Source organism: Ornithorhynchus anatinus, chromosome 1 (assembly GCF_004115215.2).
Source record: "Ornithorhynchus anatinus isolate Pmale09 chromosome 1, mOrnAna1.pri.v4, whole genome shotgun sequence".
NCBI classification, from domain to species: domain Eukaryota; kingdom Metazoa; phylum Chordata; class Mammalia; order Monotremata; family Ornithorhynchidae; genus Ornithorhynchus; species Ornithorhynchus anatinus.
Genome location: NC_041728.1, coordinates 137,054,842 through 137,078,953, shown reverse-complemented (window position 1 = coordinate 137,078,953; position 24,112 = coordinate 137,054,842). Strand labels below are relative to the sequence as shown.

Below are 24,112 nucleotides of genomic sequence, written 5' to 3'. Positions count from 1 at the left end.
ACCCACTCACAATCTGTGTAGGAGGGAAAGTAATACCCTACTAAACTGTTAGTTCTTCATGGGCAAGGATTGTGTCTACCAAATATATCTTATTCTTCCCAGCACACAGTAAATGCTCCAAAGCACTGATTGACTGATTGGAAAATTAGATCTTGTCTCATTTTGCAGATGAGGGAGTAGGAATGCATATCTCAAACTTGAGGGAAGGAGAAGAAAATGGATAAATAAGAGGAGAAAGCTGATTGAGTGCCCTAAAGCCAGTGGTCAGAAGTTTCTGCTTGATGCAGAGAGGCTGATGCAGTAGATAAGCCATGATATGACAAGTGTTTGGGCTTCTGTTGTGGCCATTTGGATGGGTAGGAAGGAACAGATTCTGGAAATGACTTGAAGAAGCAAAAGGATTGGATGGAAGACTGAATATGGGGGTTGAAAGAGAAGGAGACACGGATAATGCCAAGGTTGCAGGCTTGAGAGATGGGGAGGATGGTGGTTCGCTCAACAACCATGTGGCCCATGAAATCATGGGAGCAGGTGAAGTCCCTAAGGCAGTGAGTGAGTGTAACTTGACAAGAAAAGTGGACACAGACTTTGCACCTTGACAAACACCACATTTAGGGAGTGGAAAGCAGTGGATGAGCTGGTGAAAGAGACATGAAAAAGAATGGTCAGAGGAGAACCAGGCTGGGATTGTGTCTGTTTATTGTTCAGTTGTACTCTCCCAAGAGCTTAATAAGGTGATGTGCACACAATAAGAGCTCAGTGAATATGACTGAATGAATAATCGAATGAAGGAGAGAACTGTGTCAAGAAAAGCAAAAATAGTTTCCCAGAAGTTTGAATGCAGTGAGTGGTTGAGGAGGTTTAGGATAGAGTACTGTTTGGTAGATTTGGTAAGGCTGAGGTTATTGGTGACCTTGGAGAAAGCAAGGAAATAAAGAAATCACAGCCAGATTGTAGAGGGTTGAGAAGGATGTTGGAAGAGAGGGAGCGATTGAGTAGTTTGTATTGGAGTGGTAGAAGGGACCCTGTGTTGCCTTGACTTGCTCCCTCTATTCGTCGCCCCCCCCGCCCAGCTCTACAGTATTTACCTACATATGTCGTTTATTTTATATATTAATGTCTGTACCCCCCCCCACACACCTCCACCCCACCCCAGACTTGAAGCTCGTTGTGGGCAAGGAATGTGTCTGTTTAGTGTTGTATTGCACTCTTCCACCTGCTCAGTACAGTGCTCTGCATACAGTATTTGCTCAATAAATGATTGAATGAATGTTTGATAATTTAGTATCTGGATTACCATTTTCTCTCCAGAATTAAGTCACGTTTGCCCCCAAGTTCCCGGAAGTTGAACTGTGTGAGAATTTTGACAGTGGCTTTATCAGAACTTTGTTTTTTTGGAATAAGACACTGTATATGATACCATTTCCTTATTCCTTTTAGGACCCTGCAGGGATCTTTGAACTGGTGGAACTTGTTGGAAATGGAACATATGGACAAGTCTATAAGGTATGCTTTACTGAGTTTGTACAGAGCTTTAAATGATTTTTCCATACATGAATCTACATGTTAAAGATGTCAGTGACATGCAGGCCAACTCAGTTTCGCAGTCTCCTCAAAACCACATGCTTTGGATTTCAGCCTTTCTCCTTTAATTGTTTATCATTGTGTTGTCTATTCTAAACCTTCAGTTTGGGTGCATTGATCTGTAATGCATATATTGTAGGATCAAAACTTTACACACAAACCATTGGATTTTAGAAGCCTTTTGAGCTTTCCATACCTTTCTACTTTAATTACGTCAAGCATAGGTTTTCAAACAGAGAAACTAGGCCATCTTTTACTGAGATTTTATTCTATTCAACTTCCATGACTGAGGGGCTGAATCCCAAGGTAACCCAGGGCATTTAGTAAGTGGCATTAAAAGAAAAATATCGACACCACGAAGAAGGCTGAATCTCAGTCGTGGGTTTTGAAAGTTCGGTTATCCTAGTTTGGAGTTGGTGAGACTTAAAAGAAATTGGCAGAGCTGTCGAAACTACCGTATGACCCCTCTCCTTTCAGTAATGTCCAATAGTGTTGTTCTTGGGCTGTGCTCTGAATTTAAATCCATCCTACCAAAAATAAAATACAGTAATGTCTTCTCAAAGTAATGGGGGAATAATTGCTTTGTACTGGGAGGGTCCTATTCCCTTTTATTGACATCCTTCAAAGGATTGGTTCTTGTAATAATGATGAAAGTGAAATTGAAGTGAATTGTACTTGAACTAAAATTTCCAGGTTTTAAAAAAGTGTGGTGATGAAAATGGATTAAAAACAACCAAACTGTTATTTTATGATTATCTCCAAGTTCTGTGAGGTTAAATGGGACAGTATTTTCCACTTCTGACATTATGATCTGTTTCCAGAATTCTTCTTGGAATTACCAGGACCCAGTTTGTTGTCTAAATTGTTTCATTGCGTTGATTAAATAACTTTAAAACTTTAATTGTAGTGTGTAAAATTCTGAAACTTGCCAATGAAAAATATGCATATGAAGCCTTATTTGAAGATTTAAACTACAGAAGAATGAGGACATAAGCCCTCATTGGCTTGGGGTCACAAGGAATATTAGTATCATCTGAAGAAAAATACTTTTTTAAGCAAATGCCATCTTGAAATGCAGAGCCATTGCAGAGTACTAATATTTAGTTTATCTAAAGCTAATTAAGTCAAGCTTTACTTTTGCCCTAACTTTGGTTGTCCTCAGGAATTTCTAAAATGAAAATAATCTTGGAGACTTGCCACTAAATTTTGAGAAATTGGCAAGAACGTGAGAGGGAAGTGGGCCAATGAAGTTACATTGGAGAAAACAACGTTGGAGCCAGTTCTTAACTGAAGGGTTTCTCTTGTCACATTTTTAACTTGGAAAAGCAGGATATTTTCCTCCAATTCTCCTTAGACCTCTAACTTGTTTTTGCTGGTAAATTAGTGGTCTCTCTAAAGACTTCCTTTGAAAGTTCATTTGTAACTCCTCTTCATTTCAAAACACGTGTGTCGCCTCACTGCAGCCGAGGAAGGACATCTGGAATTGAATTTTCAAGGATCAACCTGCATTTGCTCTGCAAAGGGGTGGGAAGCAAGGAAATAGAGTTTCTGGTTGATTCCCCTCCTCTGAGCTGGGAATACATCATGCGCCTTTTGAAACATAAGAAAAAACTAGTCATTAGGGAAGTTGCTCCCTGCTGCTTCAGAAAAAACTAATTGTTCCAGTTCCCCTCCTGTTAATTAAAGCTTTCATTGTCCATTTGAAAATACTGCCAGGCCATGGTGGGCAGGAGGGAAGGCCACTTAAGTTTTCCTGAGGAAACAGTGCTTGGCACATAGTAAGTGCCCAACAAATACCATTATTATAATTATAATTAATAGCCAGGAAGGTTATGGGCATACTGACCCTGGGGTTAATTAGGGGCCTGGTAAAAATGTTTGACTCTTTCCATTCCCCCTGTCTCTTCATGGTTCTCGTTCTCTGCTGTGCCCCTCATTTGTTCAATCTATTCATCTTGGAGAACTAGAGTAGCTGGGTGGGAACAAAATAGAGAAAAAGCTCAAGAAATAGCAACCTTTAAAGAGAGCAACAGTAACATTTTAGGGGTTGACTAAATAGGAATGTATGGATCCAAATGCTGGACAGTGGAAGAAACAGGATAGAAATAAATCGATTCTTTTGAAATGTGGTGTTGGAGAAGATTTTGAGAATACTGTGGACTGCCCAAAACAATCAAATGAATTTTAGAGGAAATTAAGCCAAATAATGACTTAAATTAGCATATTTTGGACACATAATAAGGAGGACTAATTCTCTGGAGAAGACACTAATGCTAGGAAAAGTCCAGGGAAAACAAGGAAGAGGCAGACCAGCAGCTAGATGGATAGAGACCATAACATTGATAACGGAAGAACCATTAAAAAGGTTGCAGATTATGGCGGAGGACAGGACGTTCTGGAGAAAGTATATCCTTGGAGTTGCTATGAATTGGAAATGACTCGATGACACTTAATGATAAATAGGAATATTTCACAGTCTGTGAAATATAAATTATTTCCATGTTATTTATGCCAAATACCTGTGTCCCTTTTATTTCGGGCACTAGTCAGGACTGCCCCTGAACCCGAACAGGACCAGTCAACTAGGGAACCCTTTCATTCAGTTAATCATACTAATGCAGCACTTACTATGTGCAGAACACTTTACTGAGCACTTAAGAAAACAATGAAGTAAGATGTGACCCCTACCCTTAAGGATCTTACAGTCCAATGGGAAAGACAGGCACAAGATGAACTGCAGAGAGGAGGAATGGATGGATATATGGATGTGGAAGGGCTTAAATAGCAGACTGTGTAAGTTGATATCTATATTTCAGCTACCGGAGGGAGTAAGTGCATAAATGCAGAGGTGGCATAGAAATGCTGAGGTGAGTGTGGAGGGTATGACTTGAGAAACAGAAAAATCAGTTGGGGAAAGCAGCCTAGAAGAAGGATTTCCAGAGGGGTTTTACAAAGTGGGTGAGCTGTTGTCTGGCAAATTTGAAGGAGAAGGGAGTTCCAAGCAAGAGAAGAGTAAGGAGTTGGAGGTCAAAGTTGAGTAAATTAGGTTCAGAGAAAAGTGAAGAGGGTGGAAAAGTGAAAGGGATGGAGTGCCTGAAGTCAGTGTGGTCAAGAGTTTGTGCTTGATGCGGAAAGGGATGGGTAACCATTTAAGATTTTTTTATTTTTTATTTTTTTAGCAGAGCCATCTGGGGAGCAGAGCAAGAATGAACTAGAGAGGGGAGAGGCAGCGAAACCAATGTAGAGTTGACCGAGAGTTGAGTTGAAATAAACTCTACGTTCTTTGTGGACAGGGAGCATGTGTACAAACTCTGAGAAGCAGTGTGGCCTGGTGGAAAGATCACAGGCCTGGGATTCAGACATACCTGGGCTCTAATTCCAGCTCTGCCACTTCTCTGATGTGTGACGTTGGGCAAGTCATTTCACTTCTCTGGACCTCATTTCCCTCATCTGTAAAATGGGGGTTAAGACTGTGAGCCCCATGTGGGACGTGAACTGTCCAACCTGATAAGTTTGAATCTACATCAGCACTTAGTACAGTGTCTGATGCATAGTAAGCGCTTAAATACCATTATGAAAACAAACTTTTATTGTATTCGATCAATGGTATTTATTGAATGGTTAATGTGTATAGAGGATTGTACTAAGGTTCACACTGCAGACATATGGCGGAGCCACAATTAGAACCCACGACCTTCTGCCTCCCAGACCTGTACCTTATCCACAAAGCTGTGTCCTTCTTATGTATCTTTCCTATCCTCTCCAGTACTTTAAAACAGTGCTTGCCACATAGGAAGCACTTGACAAAAGCCATAATAATTTAGTAACAGATAAGGGCTGAGGGTGAGGTGAATATCAAGTGCTAAAAGGGTTCAGATCTAATTGCAAGGGTGACATGGTGGGGAGAAGAAGTAGGGGGTATGAGGGCTTGAATTAGAAGAGGCTTCTTAATGGAGATGTGATTTTAATAAGACTTTGAAGGTGGGGAGAGTGGTCTGTCAGATATGAAGGGGTAGGGAGATTCAGGCCAGAGGGTGGATGTGGACAGTGGGTAGGCAGCCAGATAGAAGAGATTAATGAGGAAGTTGGCATTAGTGATGTGAAGTGTGTGGGTTGGGTGGTAGCAGGAAATCAGCGAAATTAGGTTGGAGGATGTGAGCTGATAGTTGTATTTATAGAACACTTACTGTGTGCAGAGCACTGTACTAAGGTCTTGGGAGAATACAGTATAATAATATAACCAACATTTCCTGCCCACAGCAAGTTTACAGCCTATAGTCGGGGGGAATGAATAAAGGGAGCAAGTCAGGGTGACGCAGAAGGGAGTGGAAGAAAAGAGAAGGCTTAGTCAGGGAAGACTTGGAAGAAATGTGCCTTCATTAAGGTTTTGAAGAGGGAGAAGAGTAATTGTCTGTTGGCTATGAGGAGGGAGGGTGGTGTAGGCCAGTTGCAGGCCAGAGGCAGGATGTGGGCAAGAGGTCGGTGGCAAGATGGACAAGATTGGGGTACAGTGAGAAGGTTAGCATTAGAGGAACAAAGGGTGTGGGCTGAGTGGTACCAGGAGGGTAGGGGGGTGAGGTAGGAGGAGCAAAGGTGAAGGACTGCTTTAAAGCTGATTGTAAGGAGTTTCCATCTGATGCAGAGGTAATTGGGCAAGGAGCTTCTTGAGGAATGGGGGAAAGTGGACTGAGTGACTATATAATAATAATAATAATGTTGGTATTTGTTAAGCGCTTACTATGTGCAGAGCACTGTTCTAAGCGCTGGGGTAGACACAGGGGAGTCAGGTTGTCCCACGGGGGGCTCACAGTCTTCATCTCCATTTTACAGATGAGGTAACTGAGGCACAGATAAGTGAAGTGACTTGCCCACAGTCACACAGCTGACAAGTGGCAGAGCTGTTTTCCAAAGTGCTTAGGACAATGCTCAGCACACAGCACTCAGTTAATGCCATTGATTGGTTGAATGATTGATGTCTAGTTTCTGGACTAGGGTGGTGGCCATTAGGATGGGAGGAAGGGGTTGATCCAGGAAATACTGTGGATAGTAAATCCAATAGGATTTAGTGACGGACTGAAAGGAGTGTGGAAAAATAATAGGGAGACAAGAATAATGCCAAGGATAACTGGCCTAAGATACAGAGAGGCTAGTATGGTACTGTCAGTTTTGATGTGTAATTATTTGCAAGGATATATTTGAGAGAGAGTTTAATTTTAGAAATATTGAGCTTCAGCTGTCGATGGGGCTGTCCTTGGGTAAATGTCCTGGAGGCAGAAGGAAATGTGAGATTGAAGAATAGGTGTCATATTGGGGCCAGTGAGGAAGATTTGGGAGTCACCCATGTAGAGGAGGTGATGTCTGAAGCCTTGAGAGTAGATGAGTTCTTCCAGGAGGTGAGAAGAGGATCCAGGAGAATTAAGGGGTTGAATACAGGCAGAATTGGAGTCCGCAAAAGAGACAGAGTAGGGAGAAGAAGCAGTCAGAGTAGAGGAGAACCAGGAGAGAACTGTGATGGTAAAACTCAAGTAGGATAACATTTCCAGGAGAAGGGGGCGTTTTTCTCCCAGAGACTGCATCGTCTCTGGCAACCACTCTGTGGTCTATCCTATGACCTGTCTCGAAAATGTCACCTAATGAATGTGTTCTTTTTCTTCTTTTCTTGGGAGACAGCTATTACTGGTTGTCAGTGAAGAAATCCAATATGCCAGATGTGTAAATCATATCTAATTGTTGTTTGCCTTATTTTGCTGGATTAGATAAACAGAAATGAAAGAAAACCCAATGATTCTATTTCAGGGACAGTGGGGAGAAAAAAAAAACTTACACTTTTTTTTTTTTAAAGGCGCCAGCTGTCTTTTGCAAAGCAACTATGGAGAACCAAAAGGAAACCCCAGTATACCTCATTAAAGCAGAGACGTTTTAATAAGGACCAGACGGGCCTCCTGGGAGCTGAGGGGAAGGATGGAAGGGGAGTTTCTCTTGTTAGATATTTATCTTTAAGGCCCCTACAAATTGGTGCTCCCTGTCCTGAGGGTTTTGTGAGGTCCCCTATTGTAATAAGGAACAGTTATTAGTGCAGTAGTCTCAAAGAGTATTACCGGTGTGAACTGAATTACCGCCTTGGGAATTCAACCACATTTCTCTCAAGTGCATGTGCTTCTCATTATTTCAAAATAGACTTCCTGTCTGTTGGCTTATCTCAGAAAATGAGAAGCAATGTGGCCATTGGAAAGATCATGGGCCTGGGAGTCAGAGGTCTTGGGTTCTAATCCCAGTTCTGCCACTTATTCGTGTGACCTGAGGCAGGTCACTTAACTTCTCTATATCTCAGTTTCCTCATCTGTAAAATGGGGATTTAATCCTACACCCTCTTATTTAGATTGTGAGCCCCATGCAGGACAGGGATTGTGTCCTACCTGATAATCTTGTATCTACCCCAGTGCTTAAAGCAGTGCTTGGTATTTAGTAAGCAGTTAAGAAGTACTATGAAAAAATGGGTTCTTGGACCCTAATCCATATAGATTTATTTTAGATGAGGGAATCTTATAATCAATCAATGGCATTTATTGAGCACCTACTATATGCAGAGCACTTACTAAGCTCTTGGGAAAGTATGATGCAATGGAGTTAGTAGGCAGGTTCCATGCCCACAACGAGCTTATAGGATAGAGGGGAAGAAAGACAATAATATAAATCAATAAATTATGGCTGTGTACTAAAGTATTGTGGGACTGAGGGTGGCGTGAATGCCAAGTGCCCAAAGGGGACAGATCCAAGTGCATAGTGCTTAGTACAGTACTCAGCACACAGTAAGCACTCAATAAATACAATTGGATTGCATGAATGAATGCATAGATGGTACAGACAGGAGAGGGAGTTGGGTAAAAGAGGACTTAATCGGGGAAGGACTCTTGGGGGAGGTATGACCTTGATAAGGTTTGAAGGTGGGGAGAGTGGTGGTCTGGTGTCTGTGCAGGAGCAGGGGCTTCCAGGACAGTGGGAGGATGTGGGAAAGTGGGTAGCCACAAAGTATTTATGTCCATCTGTCATTTTTTAAAAATTTCTATTTATGTCTATCTCCCCCTCTAAACTGTAAGCCATTGTGGGCAGGGATATGTCTGCTATATTGTTCTATTGTGCTCTCAAATGCTTAGTACAGTGCACTGCACACAGTAAGTGTTAAATAAATACGGTTGACTGACTGGGTGACACCCTGCCCAGTATTGAGGATGGGAGAAGCCACCTGCCTTAGCTGAGCTGATTGGGAGCGTGCCCGCTTCCGCTGGGAGAAAGGGGAGGACTGGGGCTATAATATTGCCACCACAGCAGCAGGAGTGAGAGGGCAGAGGAAAGATTAAACCTTATACTTGCCAAATGTTTAGTACAGTGCTCTGCACACAGTAAGTGTTCAATAAATACTACTGAATATAAGATGTAGGATAGGTACAGGGTATATCAATCATTTTCCACACATGGCTGACTTATAATGAAGATTTCCCAGGAGCAGAATTAACTAATTCATTCAGTCATATTTATTGAGTGCTCACTGTATGCAAAGCACTGTAGTTAGTACTTGGGATAATAATACTAATAATGATATTTAAGTGCTTACTATGTATCAAGCACTGTACTAAGAGCTAGGGATAATAATAATAATGATATTTGTGTGTGTCAAGGACTGTTCCAGGCACTGGGTTGAAGATAGGCTAATCAGGTTGGTGACACAGTCACTGTCCCACAAGGGGCTCAGTCTCAATCCCCATTTTTCAGATAAGGTAACTGAGGCCCAGAAAAGTGAAGTGACTTGCTTCAGGTCACACAGCAGACAAGTGGTGAAGCTGGGATTAGAACCTAGGTCCTTCTGGCCTTAAGGCTCTTGCTTTCTCCACTAGGTCATACTGTTTGGGCGAGTACAATATATTTATTCAGTAGTATTTATTGAGCACTTACTATGTGCAGAGCACTGTACTAAGCACTTGGAATGTACAAATCGGCAACAATATAACAATAGACAGATACATTCCCTGCCCACAACAAGTTTACAGTCTAGAGTTGTGCAGCGATTATTTATTTATGGGCATCCATCTCCCCCCTAGACTGAGAACTCATTGTGGGGTGGTCAGAACATGTTTTCAATATTTGGCAAAGAGTCTATTAAAGCCTGGAGAGAGTGAATCAAAGAGCTTTCATGAGTTGGTAACCAAATGTGTTTTTGAAAAGGAAAAAAAAATCCTATGAGAGGTTCTTTTTATATTTCTCCCACCGGTCCTCTTTCAGGAGACATATATGGTATGATAAGAATATTAATTGCAGAGGAATTTCATCTGCATTCTTACAGAAGTACTCTTTCTCTTTCTTCCAATTTACATTCACTGGTATCCTAACGACATATGGGGCCATCAGTATAATATACGCTTAAAATCCATAGATTATATTCAATCCAATTACCTTTTCCAGCTCCCTGCCTTGTAAGTATGTAGCTATTAAAATCAGAGGCTAAATGAAGAGGTATGTTAAATCCATTTATATACCACAGTAGACATTTACAAGAGAAAACAATTTCCTAGTTGGCCATAAAACAAACGGATGAAGGCAGTGGGGAGGTGGTTTTAGGAACTTGTAACAGTAATAATAATAGTTGTGGTATTTGTTAAATGCTTACTATGTGCCAGGCACTGTACTAAGCGCTGGGGTGAGTACGAGCATACTGGGTTGGAATCTTAATTCCCATTTTACAGATGAGGTAACTGAGGTATAGTGAAGTGACTTGCCAAGAGTCACACAGCAGACAAGTGGCGGAGCTGGGATTAGAACTCAGGTCCTTCTGCCTCCCAGGCCTCTGCTCTATGTACTAGGCCATGCTGCTTCTCTAACCATGGATGGTCATTTTTCTGGACAGCCCAGTTGTCGGAGCGGTGTTTCTGGGTGTATGCACTGTCTGTAGAAAAAAATCCCACCGGGCCTAGAATGTCAATGAGGCTCCGAGCCACTCTTGGTAATGGAGGACCCAGTTAGTCATATGGCAATATGTGGCTTAGTAGAAAGAGCATGGGACTCTTAGGTTAGGTCCAGTGGCTTGTATGTGACCTTGGACAAGTCACAGCCTCTCTGAGCCTCAGTTTGCGCACCCATAAAGTGGGGCAAAAGATTGTGAGCCCCATGTGGAACAGGGTTTCTGCCTGATCTCATTACCTTGTATATATCCCAGTAATACCAGTCTGCTCCCCTGGACTATAAATTTGTTTAGGGCAGGAAATGTGTCTGTTTACTGTTGTATTATACTCTCCCAAGCACTTAGTACAGTGCTTCACACACAGTAAGCACTCATTAGTACAGTTGACTGAATAAATGCCATTATTTTGTTATATGTTACATAATTATGTTGTAATAAAAACATGAGGGAATTTAAGGTCTTCATTTAGCAGACTCTTCACATAAACTGCATCCATAAGGGAGGTAAAATTAGCCTCTCTGGGTCTTCCTGTCGGGAGGGTGTGTGTGGTTGGGAAGGTGAGACATTACTGGGGATTTTCAGCCCTAAATCCCAACCAAAAGAGCTTCCCCCATTGATTTTAGGAGTCCCTGGACTCTGGTCAGCTTCTGCTGGGTCCTGAAGGCCCAGAGTTTTATTATTCTTCTTATGCCGAGTTTGAGGTGTACACACTGTTTCCCAAGTCCCTGCACACCTGGACAAACCTAGCACCCCAATCCCGGAGCTGACTGCAGGATATTCACAGACAAAGACTTCCTTCCCATGCCCAGTGCTCCCTAAGTCCATTTGTCCATGTAAGCACCTGGACCTTCTCTTCTAGCCCCTACTGCAGGCAAACATCAAGATTTGAGGTCTCAACAATATTTTATACCTTCTTAATGAGGTAATATATGAAATCAAATCCAGTTCAAACCACCTTTTCTTGGATCTACTACTTCTTCCTCCAGGACTCTCTGTACTTCCTCCATCAGGGACAGGAGCCTGGCTCCTGCAGAGTCCTACGAGAACCTCCAGGGATCCTCTCCAATTCCCTCCCTGTGCTCTGGGTCCATCCAGGGCCCACAGCACAAGCTCTCCCCGTCCCGCCCTTCCAGGAGGAGCATGGCATAGTGGATGGAGGACGGGCTCGGGACTCAGAAGGTCATGAGTTCTAATCCAGGCTCTGCCACTGGTCTGCTGTGTGAACTTGAGCAAGTTCCTTTACTTCTCTGGGCCTTAGTACCATCATCTCTAAAATGGGGATTGAAACTGTGATGTTCACATAGGACAGGGACTGTATCCCTCCCAATTTGCTTGTATCTACTACAGTGCTAAGTATAGAGAAGCAGCGTGGCTCAGTGGAAAGAGCACGGGCTTGGGAGCCAGAGGTCATGGGTTTGAATCCTGACTCTGCCACTTGTCAGCTCTGTGACTGTGGGCAGGTCACTTCACTTCTCTGGGCCTCTGTAAGACTGTAAGCCTCATGTGGGACAACCTGATTACCCTGTATCTACCCCAGTGCTTAGAACATTGCTCTGCACATAGTAAGCACTTAACAAATACCAACATTATTACTATTATATTATTGTTATACAGTGCCCAGCAGATAGGAAGTGCTTAACAGATGGCATAATAATTATTATTGTTATTATAGTTCACTCCCCTCACCTCAAGATGGCCGACAGTCATATTCTTCTCCTTACCTGTCCCCTCTACTTCCTCCCCAATCCCTCTCTTGGATTGGTGTTTGGCTCCATCTTCAAACAGGGGCAACATGAGTGACTCTGTGGTTCCTCATCCTGCTTCTAAGTGTGAAGGCTCAGTGGAACTGATCATCACAAGAGGAGTGGAGAAGGTGTAAGTTACAGATTCTTGTGATTGTTGATGATCTCCAAGGTGATATTCCAGTCCAACTGAACTGAAAACTACAGAAAAATTTTCATTTGCAGTCTCCAAACCTCTCCTGAAGGACTTTGCCTATTAATAATAGTATTAAGGCCTGACTGCATGCAGAGCACTGTACTTTATGGGTGTCTTTTTTGTCACTTGTCTTCTTTCAGTTGATTAGTCCATGAGTAGTAGTAATTGGTCACTTACTGTGTGCACAACATTTCACTGACCACTTGGGAAAGTATAATAGGATTTGTAGACAGGGTTCTAGTTCTCTAGAGTTTACAATCTAGTGGAGGATACAGGCACTAAAATCAATTAAGGGTAGTGTGAAGAAGGGAAGGGGGAGCATATATGTTAGTCCTTAAATAATAGGATATGTAAGATAGGTACACATGAGCCTGAAATCTTGCCCCTCAATTTATTATGCCTTACTGTTCTTATTGTGTTTATTGTCCTCCTTGGCACTGTAGTTTTATCTTTCCTTATATGTTCATCCATAACCCCCTCATCCTCTTGACTCTAAACTCATTGTGGGCAGGGAACGTGTCTCATTGTCTTGTCTCATGCCGTCGAGTCGTTTCGACCCACAGCGACACCATGGACACATCTCTCCCAAAACACACCGCTCTCCACCTGCAGTTGTTCTGGTAGTGGATCCATAGAGTTTTCTTGGTAAAAAATACAGAATTGGTTTGCCATTGCCACCTTCCATGCAATAAACTTGTGTCTCTGCCCTCGACTGTCTCCCATGCCGCTGTTGCCCAGCATGGGTGAGTTTCGACTTGTAGCAGATTGCCTTCCACTCAGTAGCCACTGGCCAAGCTAGGAATGCAATGTGTAGGCCTCTGCTCGACTCTCCCTCCTGTAGTCGAGACTAGTGGAGAACTGGAAACTCTCCAGGTGCAACCTTGAGAGGGAAATGTGTTTGCTAGCTCTGTTATATTGTACTCTCCCAAGTGCTTAGTACTAAACAATCAATAAATAGTACTGATTGATTCTTACATTGTTACTTCCTAACACACACTTCAGGAGGCCATGGACTGTGTGTATATTTCATCTGTGTAGTATTTTTCCCAGAGCTGTGCATACAGTAGCCATTCTACTACTACATTAAGTTCTGTCAGTCATATTTATTGAGTGCTTATTGTGTGCAGAGCACTGTAATAAGCGCTTGGGAGAGTGCAACGTAACAATAAATAGACACGTTCCCTGCCCACCACGAGTGCACAAGTCTACAGTGGGAGAGAGACTTTAAAATAAATGCATAAATTACAGATTTGCACATATGCTGTGGGGCTGGGAAGGGGGGGTGAGTAAAGGGAGCAAGTCAGGGTGATGCAGAAGGGAGTGGGAGAAGAGGAAAGGAGAGCTTAGGGAAGACCTCTTGGAGGAGATGTGCCTTCAATAAGGCTTTGAAGCGGGGGAGAGGGTAATTGATATGAGGAGGGAGTTTCAGGCCATAGGCAGGTTGTGGGCGAGAAGTCAGTGACAAAATCGAGGTGCAGTGAGAAGTTTAGCATTAGAGGAGCAAAGTATGTGGGCTGGGTTTTGGTAGGAGAGTAGCAAGATGAGGTAGGAGGGGGCAAGATGATTGACTGCTTTAAAGCCAATGATGAGGAGTTTCCGTCTGATGTGGGGGTGGATGGGCAACCACTGGAGTTTTTCCAGGAGCTTCTGAGAGTGAAAGTGCTGAAGTAGCAATTGGAGTGATTTAATCTGGGGTGATTAGAAACTAGTCAGGGAAAGCCTCCTGGAGAAGGTGTGATTTTTAAGTAGGGCTTTGAAAATGGCAAAAGCAGTGTGGTCTCTCAGAAGTGAAGGGAAAAAAGAGTTCTAGTCCTTCCTGACTAGTGAGGGAGGGTATAGCAGAAGATGCAGTGAGCAGTTATCTTGAGAGGAAGGAAGCATACTTTTGTAACATTGAAACAAGGGTGTGGATTAAGTCATATAAGAATTAAATCTAGTGAAGAGAGGAGAAGAAAAGGAAGAGGAAGGTAAAAGGGCCTTCGAAGCTGCGTGTCTTACTTGTGTTGTACTTTCCCAAATGCTGCCTACAGTAGCCACTCGATGAACTAATTCCCGTGCTCTTCCACCATGCTGTTTTGCCATGATCTTATCCTTCTTTTCCTCCTCGTTTGATCCTAGGCACAGTGATTGCTGTGTTGCTGTATTCTCACCCTTCTGCTCCTTTGTGTTCCCTCTTTTACCCCCACAGGAGGGAATTTCACTGTTTAAAACTATGAGGTACAAAGACTAATCATTTAGTCCTTTTAAAGAGAAGCAGCGTTGTTTAGTGGAAAGAGCACGGGCTTGGGAGTCAGAGGACGTGGGTTCTAATCCTGCCTCTTCCACTTGTCTGCCCTTTGATCATGGGCAAGTCAGTTATCCTCTCTGTGCCTCAGTTACCTCATCTGTAAAATGGGGATTAAAATTGTGAGCCCCACATGGGACAACCTGATTACCCTGTATCTACCCCAGTGCTTAGAACAGTGCTTGGCACATAGTACACGCTTAACAAATACCATAATTGTTGTTATTCTAAAAAATTGGGGTGCAAATCATATGATAGAAGAAATTTATGAGTAAATACAGTAGCTTAATAGGTAAGACTTAAGGATGCCGCATGTTATGGAGCTGGTTTTAATGAAAGAACCCTTTTTAACTTCTGCTTTTTAAATGCAGACTTGGCTTCAATTAAACAGAATTCATGATGATTCTAAAGAAACCAGTTGACTTTAGTCTATTTAAGAATTGTTTTTAATGTTCAGAAGTGACATTAACAAGAATATATTAGATATTTTTGTGTGCTAGTAATTCTTTGATGCTGGTGATTCTGAATCACTTAAAATATAATCCAAGATATTTATAATGTATTTGAAGTACTCTCCCCAGAGGTAGGCCCATTTAACTCCATAGATTAAGGTGGCAGGAGCAATTTGAGGCTTCATTCATTCAATCGTATTTATTGAGCACTTACTGTAAGCAGAGTACTGTACTAAATGCTTGGAAAGTACATTTCAGCAATCAAGTGAGAATCCCTTTGCACACCAGGCTTATTGTCTATGACAATGAGACTTAATTGCAACAGGTAAAAATTATAAGCAGTGTTTTTTTTTCTTTTCCATGACAAGTAGAAAGATACATTTAACTCTGAAGAGTATTTGCTAGATGGGATTTTCGGTGTAACAGTGTTGCTTTAATCTAATTCTGGCCTGTGACCTTGTCAGAGTGCACTATGATCTTGTCAGTTTTCATAATTTTGACTGGGGTAAGCTGTAGAAGTGTGTAGATGGTAAGCTTTGGCAGAACACCTTTGGATCCTATGGAAATAGAGGCATTCTCGCTGATGAGAAGAATCAGCGGTTAATCAAGAACTGAATAACTCCCAATGTGGCATATGAGATCTTTGGTAGCTGGTCAGAATTGGTTTAGAGGTGATACTGGATGAAACAGTTGGTTAAAGTGGCCAGTGTTTTTGTGGATTTGGAAAGAGTGGCTTTCTGAATCCTGGGAAGATTCTTATTAAGATCAATCAGCAGTTTTTATTGAGCATCTGCTGTGTGCATAGTACTGAACTAACTTGGGAGAGTAGATTAGACTTCTCTGATGTGATTTTTGCCCTAGAGAAGCTAAGAATCTAGCTGGGGAGACAGACCCTTAAATGATTTTCACATGGGATAATGAGATAAGAGGACTGAGTTTGGTATAGATAGCTGTCCATCATATTCTATGGAGACATCACTACCAGTGAAATTTACCTATGAATGGCCCTTTCCCCTCCATCAAAACATTGATCCAAGCACTTATCATTTCCCACCTTGACTACGACATTATCCTCCTCACTGACCTCACTGCTCTCTGTCTCTCCCCTCATCAGTCCATACTTCAGTCTGTTGCCCAGAACTTTTTTTTTCTGAAAAAGTCTCAATCCATATCTCCCTGCACGAAAGAGAAATTCCTTACCATTGGCTTTCAAGTACTCAAGCAACTTTCCCCTCTTCCCTTGTTTTGTTGATTTCCTACTACCACCCAACCTACGCACTTTGCTCCTCTTACACCAACCTTCATTCTGTGCCACGGTCTCTTCTATCCCATCACCTACCCCTTGCCCACATCATCCCTCTGAATTGGAATCACCTCCCCTTTCGCATTTGTCAGTCCACTACTCTCCCCATCTTCGTAAACCTGCTAAAGTCACATCTCCTCCAAGAGGCCATCCGTGACGTGGTTCATATTTCCCCCAACTCCCAACCTTTTGAGTTGACTATGTACTTGGTTATATACCACTTTGATACTCAGCCTGGCTCGACAATACTTGGGTATCTAGCCTTTATACATTATTATTTCCACTACTTGTAATTTATTTGAGTGATAATAATGACGGTGTTTATTAAGCGCTTACTATATGCCAAGCACTGTTCTAAGCGCTGGAATAATAATGTTGGTATTTGTTAAGCGCTTACTATGTGCAGAGCACTGTTCTAAGCGCTGGGGTAGACATAGGGGAATCAGGTTGTCCCACGTGGGGCTCACAGTCTTAATCCCCATTTTACAGATGAGGGAACTGAGGCACAGAGAAGTTAAGTGACTTGCCCACAGTCACACAGCCGACAAGTGGCAGAGCTGGGATTCGAACTCATGAGCCCTGACTCCAAAGCCCGTGCTCTTTCCACTGAGCCACGCTGATACAAGACTATCAGGTTGTCCCACGTGGGGCTCACAGTCTTAATCCCCAATTGGCAGATGAGGTAACTGAGGCATAGAGAAGTTAAATGACTTGCCCAAAGTCACAAAGCTGACAAGTGGTGGAGACAGGATAAGAACTCACGACCTCTGACTCCCAAGCCCGGGCTCTTTCCACTAAGCCACACTGCTTCTCTGTCTTTCCCTGCATACCGTAACCTCCTTGTGGACAGGGATCATGTCTGCCAACTCTGTTGTATTGTTCTTTCCCAAGCTCTTAGTACATTGATCTGCAAAGGGTAAGTGGTTTGTAAATACCATTCATTCACTGATTGATTAGTATGGTACTCACAGACAAAGCTTCTAACTGAATTCTGCTCTGTATACTCAAAGGTTAAATGAAAACACTAAGAAATGTGGATGGGGAGAAGCAGAGATAGGTACAGTATTGCCTACCCCTTCCAGTTGAAACATCTACTTTTTGATAAAATAATATCATTCCTCCTTCCATCTATCAGTTGCCAAGTAACGTGAAGCGTAATACCCATGTGACTCTCAGTTTTTAGTCTCCAAGCACCCTAATTTAGGAGAATAAGCCACTTAATGACTTAGTGATTACATAGTACTCACCAAGTAATTAAACAGTCAATAGTTACTATATAATTACCATTATTCCAGAGTTATTTGTAACCTGTAAAATAAAAACCAGGTCTAAAATTACAAACCGACCCTCCAAGTATGTTCATTTTTAGCAGCATGTTCCTGGGGAGACAGCAACGTTCGTTTTCCTTCCCAGATCTGAGGTAACTTGTATATTTTCTTGGGGAATTTACCTGTAGGGAAATGGATTCTAAATTTTTTCTCCCTGTGTCAGAAACAATAATCTCAAAAAATATGATTTTGAAATAAAGAGTTTTACCTGGGACATGCTTCAGACAGTAAGAGAGGGAGGCAGTCACCTCGGGCTATGCCATCAAGAGGGTGGAAGAAAAGCTGGTGGTGACTGAATATGGAAAATGGACAGTACTAGAGCTTTTATCTGTGAGGGACCGCACATTTTGTTCACTCCTCAGGTCCTATCCAAGTAATCCATAAATGCCTATGTTGTTCTCAAGCAAATATCTGACTCTGAGCTTATGAGCAGGGTCCATGCCTGTTAATTCTGTTTTACCATACTCTCCCAAGCACTTAGTACAATGCTCTGCCCATAAGTGTTCAATAAATACTATTGATTGATGGATTCATCAGGCCTTGGTGACTGTAGCTGCTGGTTCTCTGCTTTGTTTCTTGGGCAACTGAATGCCTCACTTTCTCCTGCTTGGTAAACCAGTATGACTCTCTCAGCCTGACATACAAGAAGCAATGAGGGTTAAATAACAGCAATAACAATCATACTGAGCCCCCAGGATTACTGTATTAATTAAATAATATGCATGAAGTACTTTAAGATCCTTTGGGGAAAGGTGATACGTAAATACAAAAGACAGTTATTGAAAATTTTGCAAGAATTAAGAGATATAACACATTTTAAGAGAAAGTAATACACAGGCCACCAGTAATGTGTAGCTTCTTGGTGGCACGTCATACGTGAGAAGCGGGGCCAATTTCAGGCAACAAGTAACTGAGGGCCCCTGCCCCAGGTCTTCAGGAAGGGTGGGGGTGAGGAGGGTGAGTGGGGGATTAGTCTCTTTATGCTCAAGTAAGAAGCAACACTCTTGTGAACGGGGATCTAGTTGGAGAGCTCAGTGGCTCTACGGCAAAGGATGGGCAAGCTAGTGTCAGATTCTTGATAACAAAATGACCTTTAGACAACCCTGGTCCAGTATGTTTCTAGCTCCACTTCTCCACTATGAGAAGATCACCCACACCCTGGGAGTACTCATTCTCTCCCATGGCTGCAGATACCCAAATCCACATCTCTCGCCCTGATCTCTCTCCCTCGCTCCAATCTCGCATCTCCTCCTGCCAAAGGCATCTCTACTTGGATGTCTTCCTGTCACCTCAAACTTAACATGTCCAAAACAGAGCTCCTTATCTGCCCACCCAAACCCTGTCCTCCCCACTGTAGACTCGTCTCTCTCGTTCACCCCACACATCCTATCCGTTACCAAGACCTGCCGGTTTCACCTCTACGATATCGCCAAGATCCGCCCTTTCCTCTCCACCCAAACGGCTACCTTACTGTTACAGGCTCTCGTTATATCCTGGCTAGACTACTGTGTCGGCTTTCTCTCTGACCTCCCTTCCTCCTCTCTCGCCCCGCTCCGGTCTATTCTTCACTCCGCTGCCCGGCTCATCTTCCCGCAGAAACGATCTGGGCCTGTCACTCCCCTTCTTAAACAACTCCAGTGGTTGCCCGTCAACCTCCGCTCCAAACAAAAACTCCTCACTCTAGGCTTCAAGGCTCTCCATCCCCTTGCCCCTTCCTACCTCTCCTTCCTTCTCTCTTTCTACCACCCACCCCGCACGCTCCGCTCCTCCGCCGCCCACCTCCTCACCGTCCCTCGGTCTCGCCTATCCCGCCGTCGACCCCCGGGTCGCGTCCTCCCGCGGTCCCGGAACGCCCTCCCTCCTCACCTCTGCCAAACTGATTCTCTTTCCCTCTTCAAAACCCTACTTAAAACTCACCTCCTCCAAGAGGCCTTCCCAGACTGAGCTCCTCTTCTCCCTCTACTCCCTCTGCCACCCCCCCTTCACCTCTCCGCAGCTAAACCCTCTTTTTCCCCTTTTCCCTCTGCTCCTCCACCTCTCCCTTCCCCTCCCCACAGCACTGTACTCGTCCGCTCAACTGTATATATTTCATTACCCTATTTATTTTGTTAATGAATTGTACATCGCCTCGATTCTATTTAGTTGCCATTGTTTTTACGAGATGTTCTTCCCCTTGATTCTATTGCCATTGTTCTTGTCTGTCCATCTCCCCTGATTAGACCGTAAGCCCATCAAACGGCAGGGACTGTCTCTATCTGTTGCCGACTTGTTCATTCCAAGCGCTTAGTACAGTGCTCTGCACATAGTAAGCGCTCAATAAATACTATTGAATGAATGAATGAATGAATAGAAGGCACCACCATCCTTCCTGTCTCACGAGCCCATAACCTAGGCATTATCCTTGACTCTTCTCTGTCACTCAATCCACATATAGAGTCTGTCACCAGATCCTCTTAGCCCCACCTTCACAACATCTCTAAAATCCACCCTTTCCTCTCCATCCAAACTGCTACCACGTTAATACAGTCACTCTTCCTGTCCTGCCTAGATTTTACTGCATCAACCTCCTGGCTGACCTCCCAGCCTCCTGTCTCTCCCCACTCCAGTCCATACTGGACAGCAGAGTAAAGATCATTTTTCTACAAAAATGTTCAGGACATGTCCCACCCCCCCCCCAAAAAAAACTCCAGTGGTTGCCTGTACACCTTTGAATAAAACAAAAACTCCTCACCATTGGCTTTAAAGCAGTCCATTACCTTGCCCCTTCCTACCTGACTTCAGTACTCTTCTTCTACAACCCAGCCAGCAAACTTAGCTCATCTAATGCTAACCTGTTCACTCTGACTCCAACTTGCCCCTCTCAGCCGATGACCCCTGGCCCAAGTCCTGCTTCTGGCCTGGAACGCCTTTCACTCTTCAAATCCAGACAGTTATTCTCCCTCCTTTCAAAGCCTTATTGAGTCACATCTTCTCCAAGAGGCCTTCTCAGACTAAGCCCCACTTTTCTTCACGTCCCACTCCCTTCTGCATTGTCCTGACTTGCTCCCTTTGCTCTCCCCCACCCCCTACCCCACAGCACTTACATACGTATCTGTAATGTTATTTGTATTGTTGTTTGTGTGTGTCTCCCCCCAACCCCCGACTGTAAGCTCATTGTGGGCAGGGAATGTCACTGTATATTCTCATAATGTACTTTCCCAAGCAATTAGTACAGTGCTCTGCACACAGTAAGCACTCAATAAGTACGATTGAATAAATGAATGAATGAAAGCAAAAGGAAGTTGAAGAGTTTTCTTGTCATATTCATTTTACTTTTCTTGGCTATTTGGCCCCAAGTGATTCTGTGACAGCACAGCATCTTAAGCCTTCTGGGTCTAAACATCATTTGTTTTCCTCGTGGTTGTCAGACACTTGTTATTGTGTGCTTACTGTGTGCAAACCACTGTACTGAGCACTTGGAAGACTATAGTATAACAAACAGACACATTCCCTGCCCACAGCAAGCTTACACTCTAGAGGAAGAGACAAATAAATAAATTACAGATAAGTACATAAGTGCTGTGGGGCTGGGAAGTGGGATGAATAAAGGGAGCAAGGGTGATGCAGAAGGAAAGGAGGGCTTAGGGAAAGCCTCTGGGACGAGATATGCCTTCAATTTGGCTTTGAAGAGGGGAAGAGTCATTTTCAGATATAAACAGGGAAGGCATTCTAGGCCAGAGGTTGCATTACGTGACATACTAAAACTCATCCTGTTTGTCTTAAATTAGGTATTTATTCCCTGGAGTGGGATTTTCAGGTTGATTCCAGGTCGATTTTTAAAAGGTGTATTCAATTATATTTCTTCTATCATATATTCTGGACTTAAATGTCAGACAGTCACTAGCATTCCTCAACAGAATCACTTTGCTGTGTTGGGATGGTCATTTAGTGAAGAGAAAGGCCCAGGATTTTATTATCAATCCTTTAGATACTTGGTGTCTAGTTCTCCATTATAGCTCCATGGATAGCGGAGTTTTGAACTTGTTCGATCCTGGGGGAATTTGAGCTTGAAGTGCAAGGTGAAGAAAAAGATATCACCTACTTTTTTTCATGGTATTTGTTAAGCACTTACTATGTGCCAGGCACTGTACTAAGTACTGAAGCATCGAAGGATTGAAGAGTAAAGTGACTTGCCCAAGGTCTCACAGCAGACAAGTGGCAGAGGCAGAATTAGAACCTAAGTCCTCTGACTCCCAGGCCCGTGCTTTATCCATGCTGTTCTCCGTTAAAAAGGACTGTTTATTTTAATAAACAGTTCATTTGAATCTCTATGTCCAACAGATGGAGGTCAGTGATTGGATAATTAGTCATTAATTCCTTAGTCGAGTGGAGAAATACAGTAGCTATACAACCCATAATCATTATTTCCCAGAGGGATCATTTCTGCAGAGAATATTGCTTTGTGTATATAAAAATTTCATATCTGAAAAAGAACTGGAGCAATTCTGGATGAGTTACAGTTTTTGCCCTTGTGTGTATTATAGTTCTGATAGGTTTAGATGGCTTTCTTACTCTTCTCACCACTTAGGCTTTGCAGTTTGGGAAAATATTTAACAAATGCAAATATCATTCAAGTCTGCAAGCACCGCCAACAGCATGCTACCCCTTATTCACTCTGTCCTTAAACTCCACGGTCTGAAGGGCACCTTCAGAATCACCCATTCAAAGTGGCAAGCAAGGGAGAAAAAGGGAAGAGGATTTGGAAGTCAGTTTTACAAGATGAAAATCACTATACACTAACAGACTTCAGGGCCCATCAACATTCACCCTATAGAGCACAGAAATTTTCTGTTATTTATTGACATGTATAACCCTTGGGATTGAAAACATATGAAAAATTTAAATTGGATAGTTGGGGCCCAATTTTTCTTTTATTATTCCCAGGTCCTTTCACTTTGTCTTTGGGAAGCTATGTGACCCAGTGGAAAAAGCCTAGCCCTAGGAGTCAGAAGTCCTGGTTTCTTATTCATTCATTCAAAAGTATTTATTGAGTGCTTACTATGTGCAGAGCACTGTACTAAGCGCTTAGGAGAAGCAGCGTCACTCAGTGGAAAGAGCACGGGCTTTGGAGTCAGAGGTCATGGGTTCGAATCCCAGCTCTGCCACCTGTCAGCTGTGTGACTGTGGGCAAGTCACTTCACTTCTCTGTGCCTCAGTTACCTCATCTGTAAAATGGGGTTGAAGACTGTGAGCCCCACGTGGGACAACCTGATTCCCCTGTGTCTACCCCAGTGCTCAGAACAGTGCTCTGCACATGGTAAGCACTTAACAAATACCAACATTATTATTAAGGCTTCTAGGCTTCAAGGCTCTCCATCACCTTGCCCCCTCCTACCTCTCCTCCCTTCTGTCTTTCCACTTCCCACCCCACACACTCCCTCCTCTGCCGCCCACCTCCTCAACGTCCCCCGTTGTCGCCTATCTTGCCGTTGACCCCTGGGCCACACCCTCCCGCTGTCCTGGAATGCCCTTCCTCCTCACCTCCGCCGAACTAATTCTCTTCCCCTCTTCAGAGCCCTACTGAGAGCTCACCTCCTCCAAGAGGCCTTCTCAAACTGAGCTTCCCCTTTTTCCTCTGCTCCCTCTGCTGCCTCTCTGCCCCGCCCCTTCACCCCCCCTTCAGCTAAGCTCCCTTTCCCCCCTTTCCCTCTGCTCCTCCCCCTCTCCCTTCCCCTCAGCACTGTGCTCGTCTGCTCATTTGTATATAATTTTATTGCCCTATTTTGTTAATGAGATGGGCATCACCTTGATTCAATTTGCTGTTGTTTTAATGAGATGTTCATCCCCTTGATTCTATTTATTGCTATTGTTCTTGTCTGTCCGTCTCCCCCGATTAGACTGTAAGCCTGTCAAAGGGTAGGGACTGTCTCTATCTGGTACCGATTTGTACATTCCAAGCGCTTAGTACAGTGCTCTGCACATAGTAAGCGCTCAATAAATACTATTGAAAATGAAAAAAAAAGTGGAATGTGCAATTCAGCAACAGTTAGAGACAATCCCTGCCCATTGATGGGCTTACATCCCGGCTCCATCACCTACTTGCTATGTGACCTTGAGCAAGTCACTTAACTTCTTTGTCCTTCAGTTCCCTCACCCCAAAAGAGGGATTCAGTACTTGTTCTCCCTCCTACTTAGACTGCCATCCCCAAGTGGGACATGGTTATCTCATTTCTACCCCAGCCCTTAGTACAGTGCTTGGCATGTAGTAAGGCTTTAACTGGTACCACAGTT

General features: G+C 43.3%; 1 protein-coding gene across 10 annotated transcripts in view; it reads left to right on the top strand.

Moving 5' to 3' along the window:
• Window positions 1-24,112, top strand: part of TNIK (TRAF2 and NCK interacting kinase) — a 484,943-nt gene that overhangs the window by 91,285 nt on the left and 369,546 nt on the right. For all 10 annotated transcript variants that reach the window (XM_029061407.2, XM_029061401.2, XM_029061394.2 and 7 more), the window contains exon 2: window positions 1,441-1,506. In XM_029061407.2, the coding sequence (XP_028917240.1) occupies window positions 1,441-1,506 (66 nt within the window). The remainder of the gene's footprint in view (window positions 1-1,440; window positions 1,507-24,112) is intronic.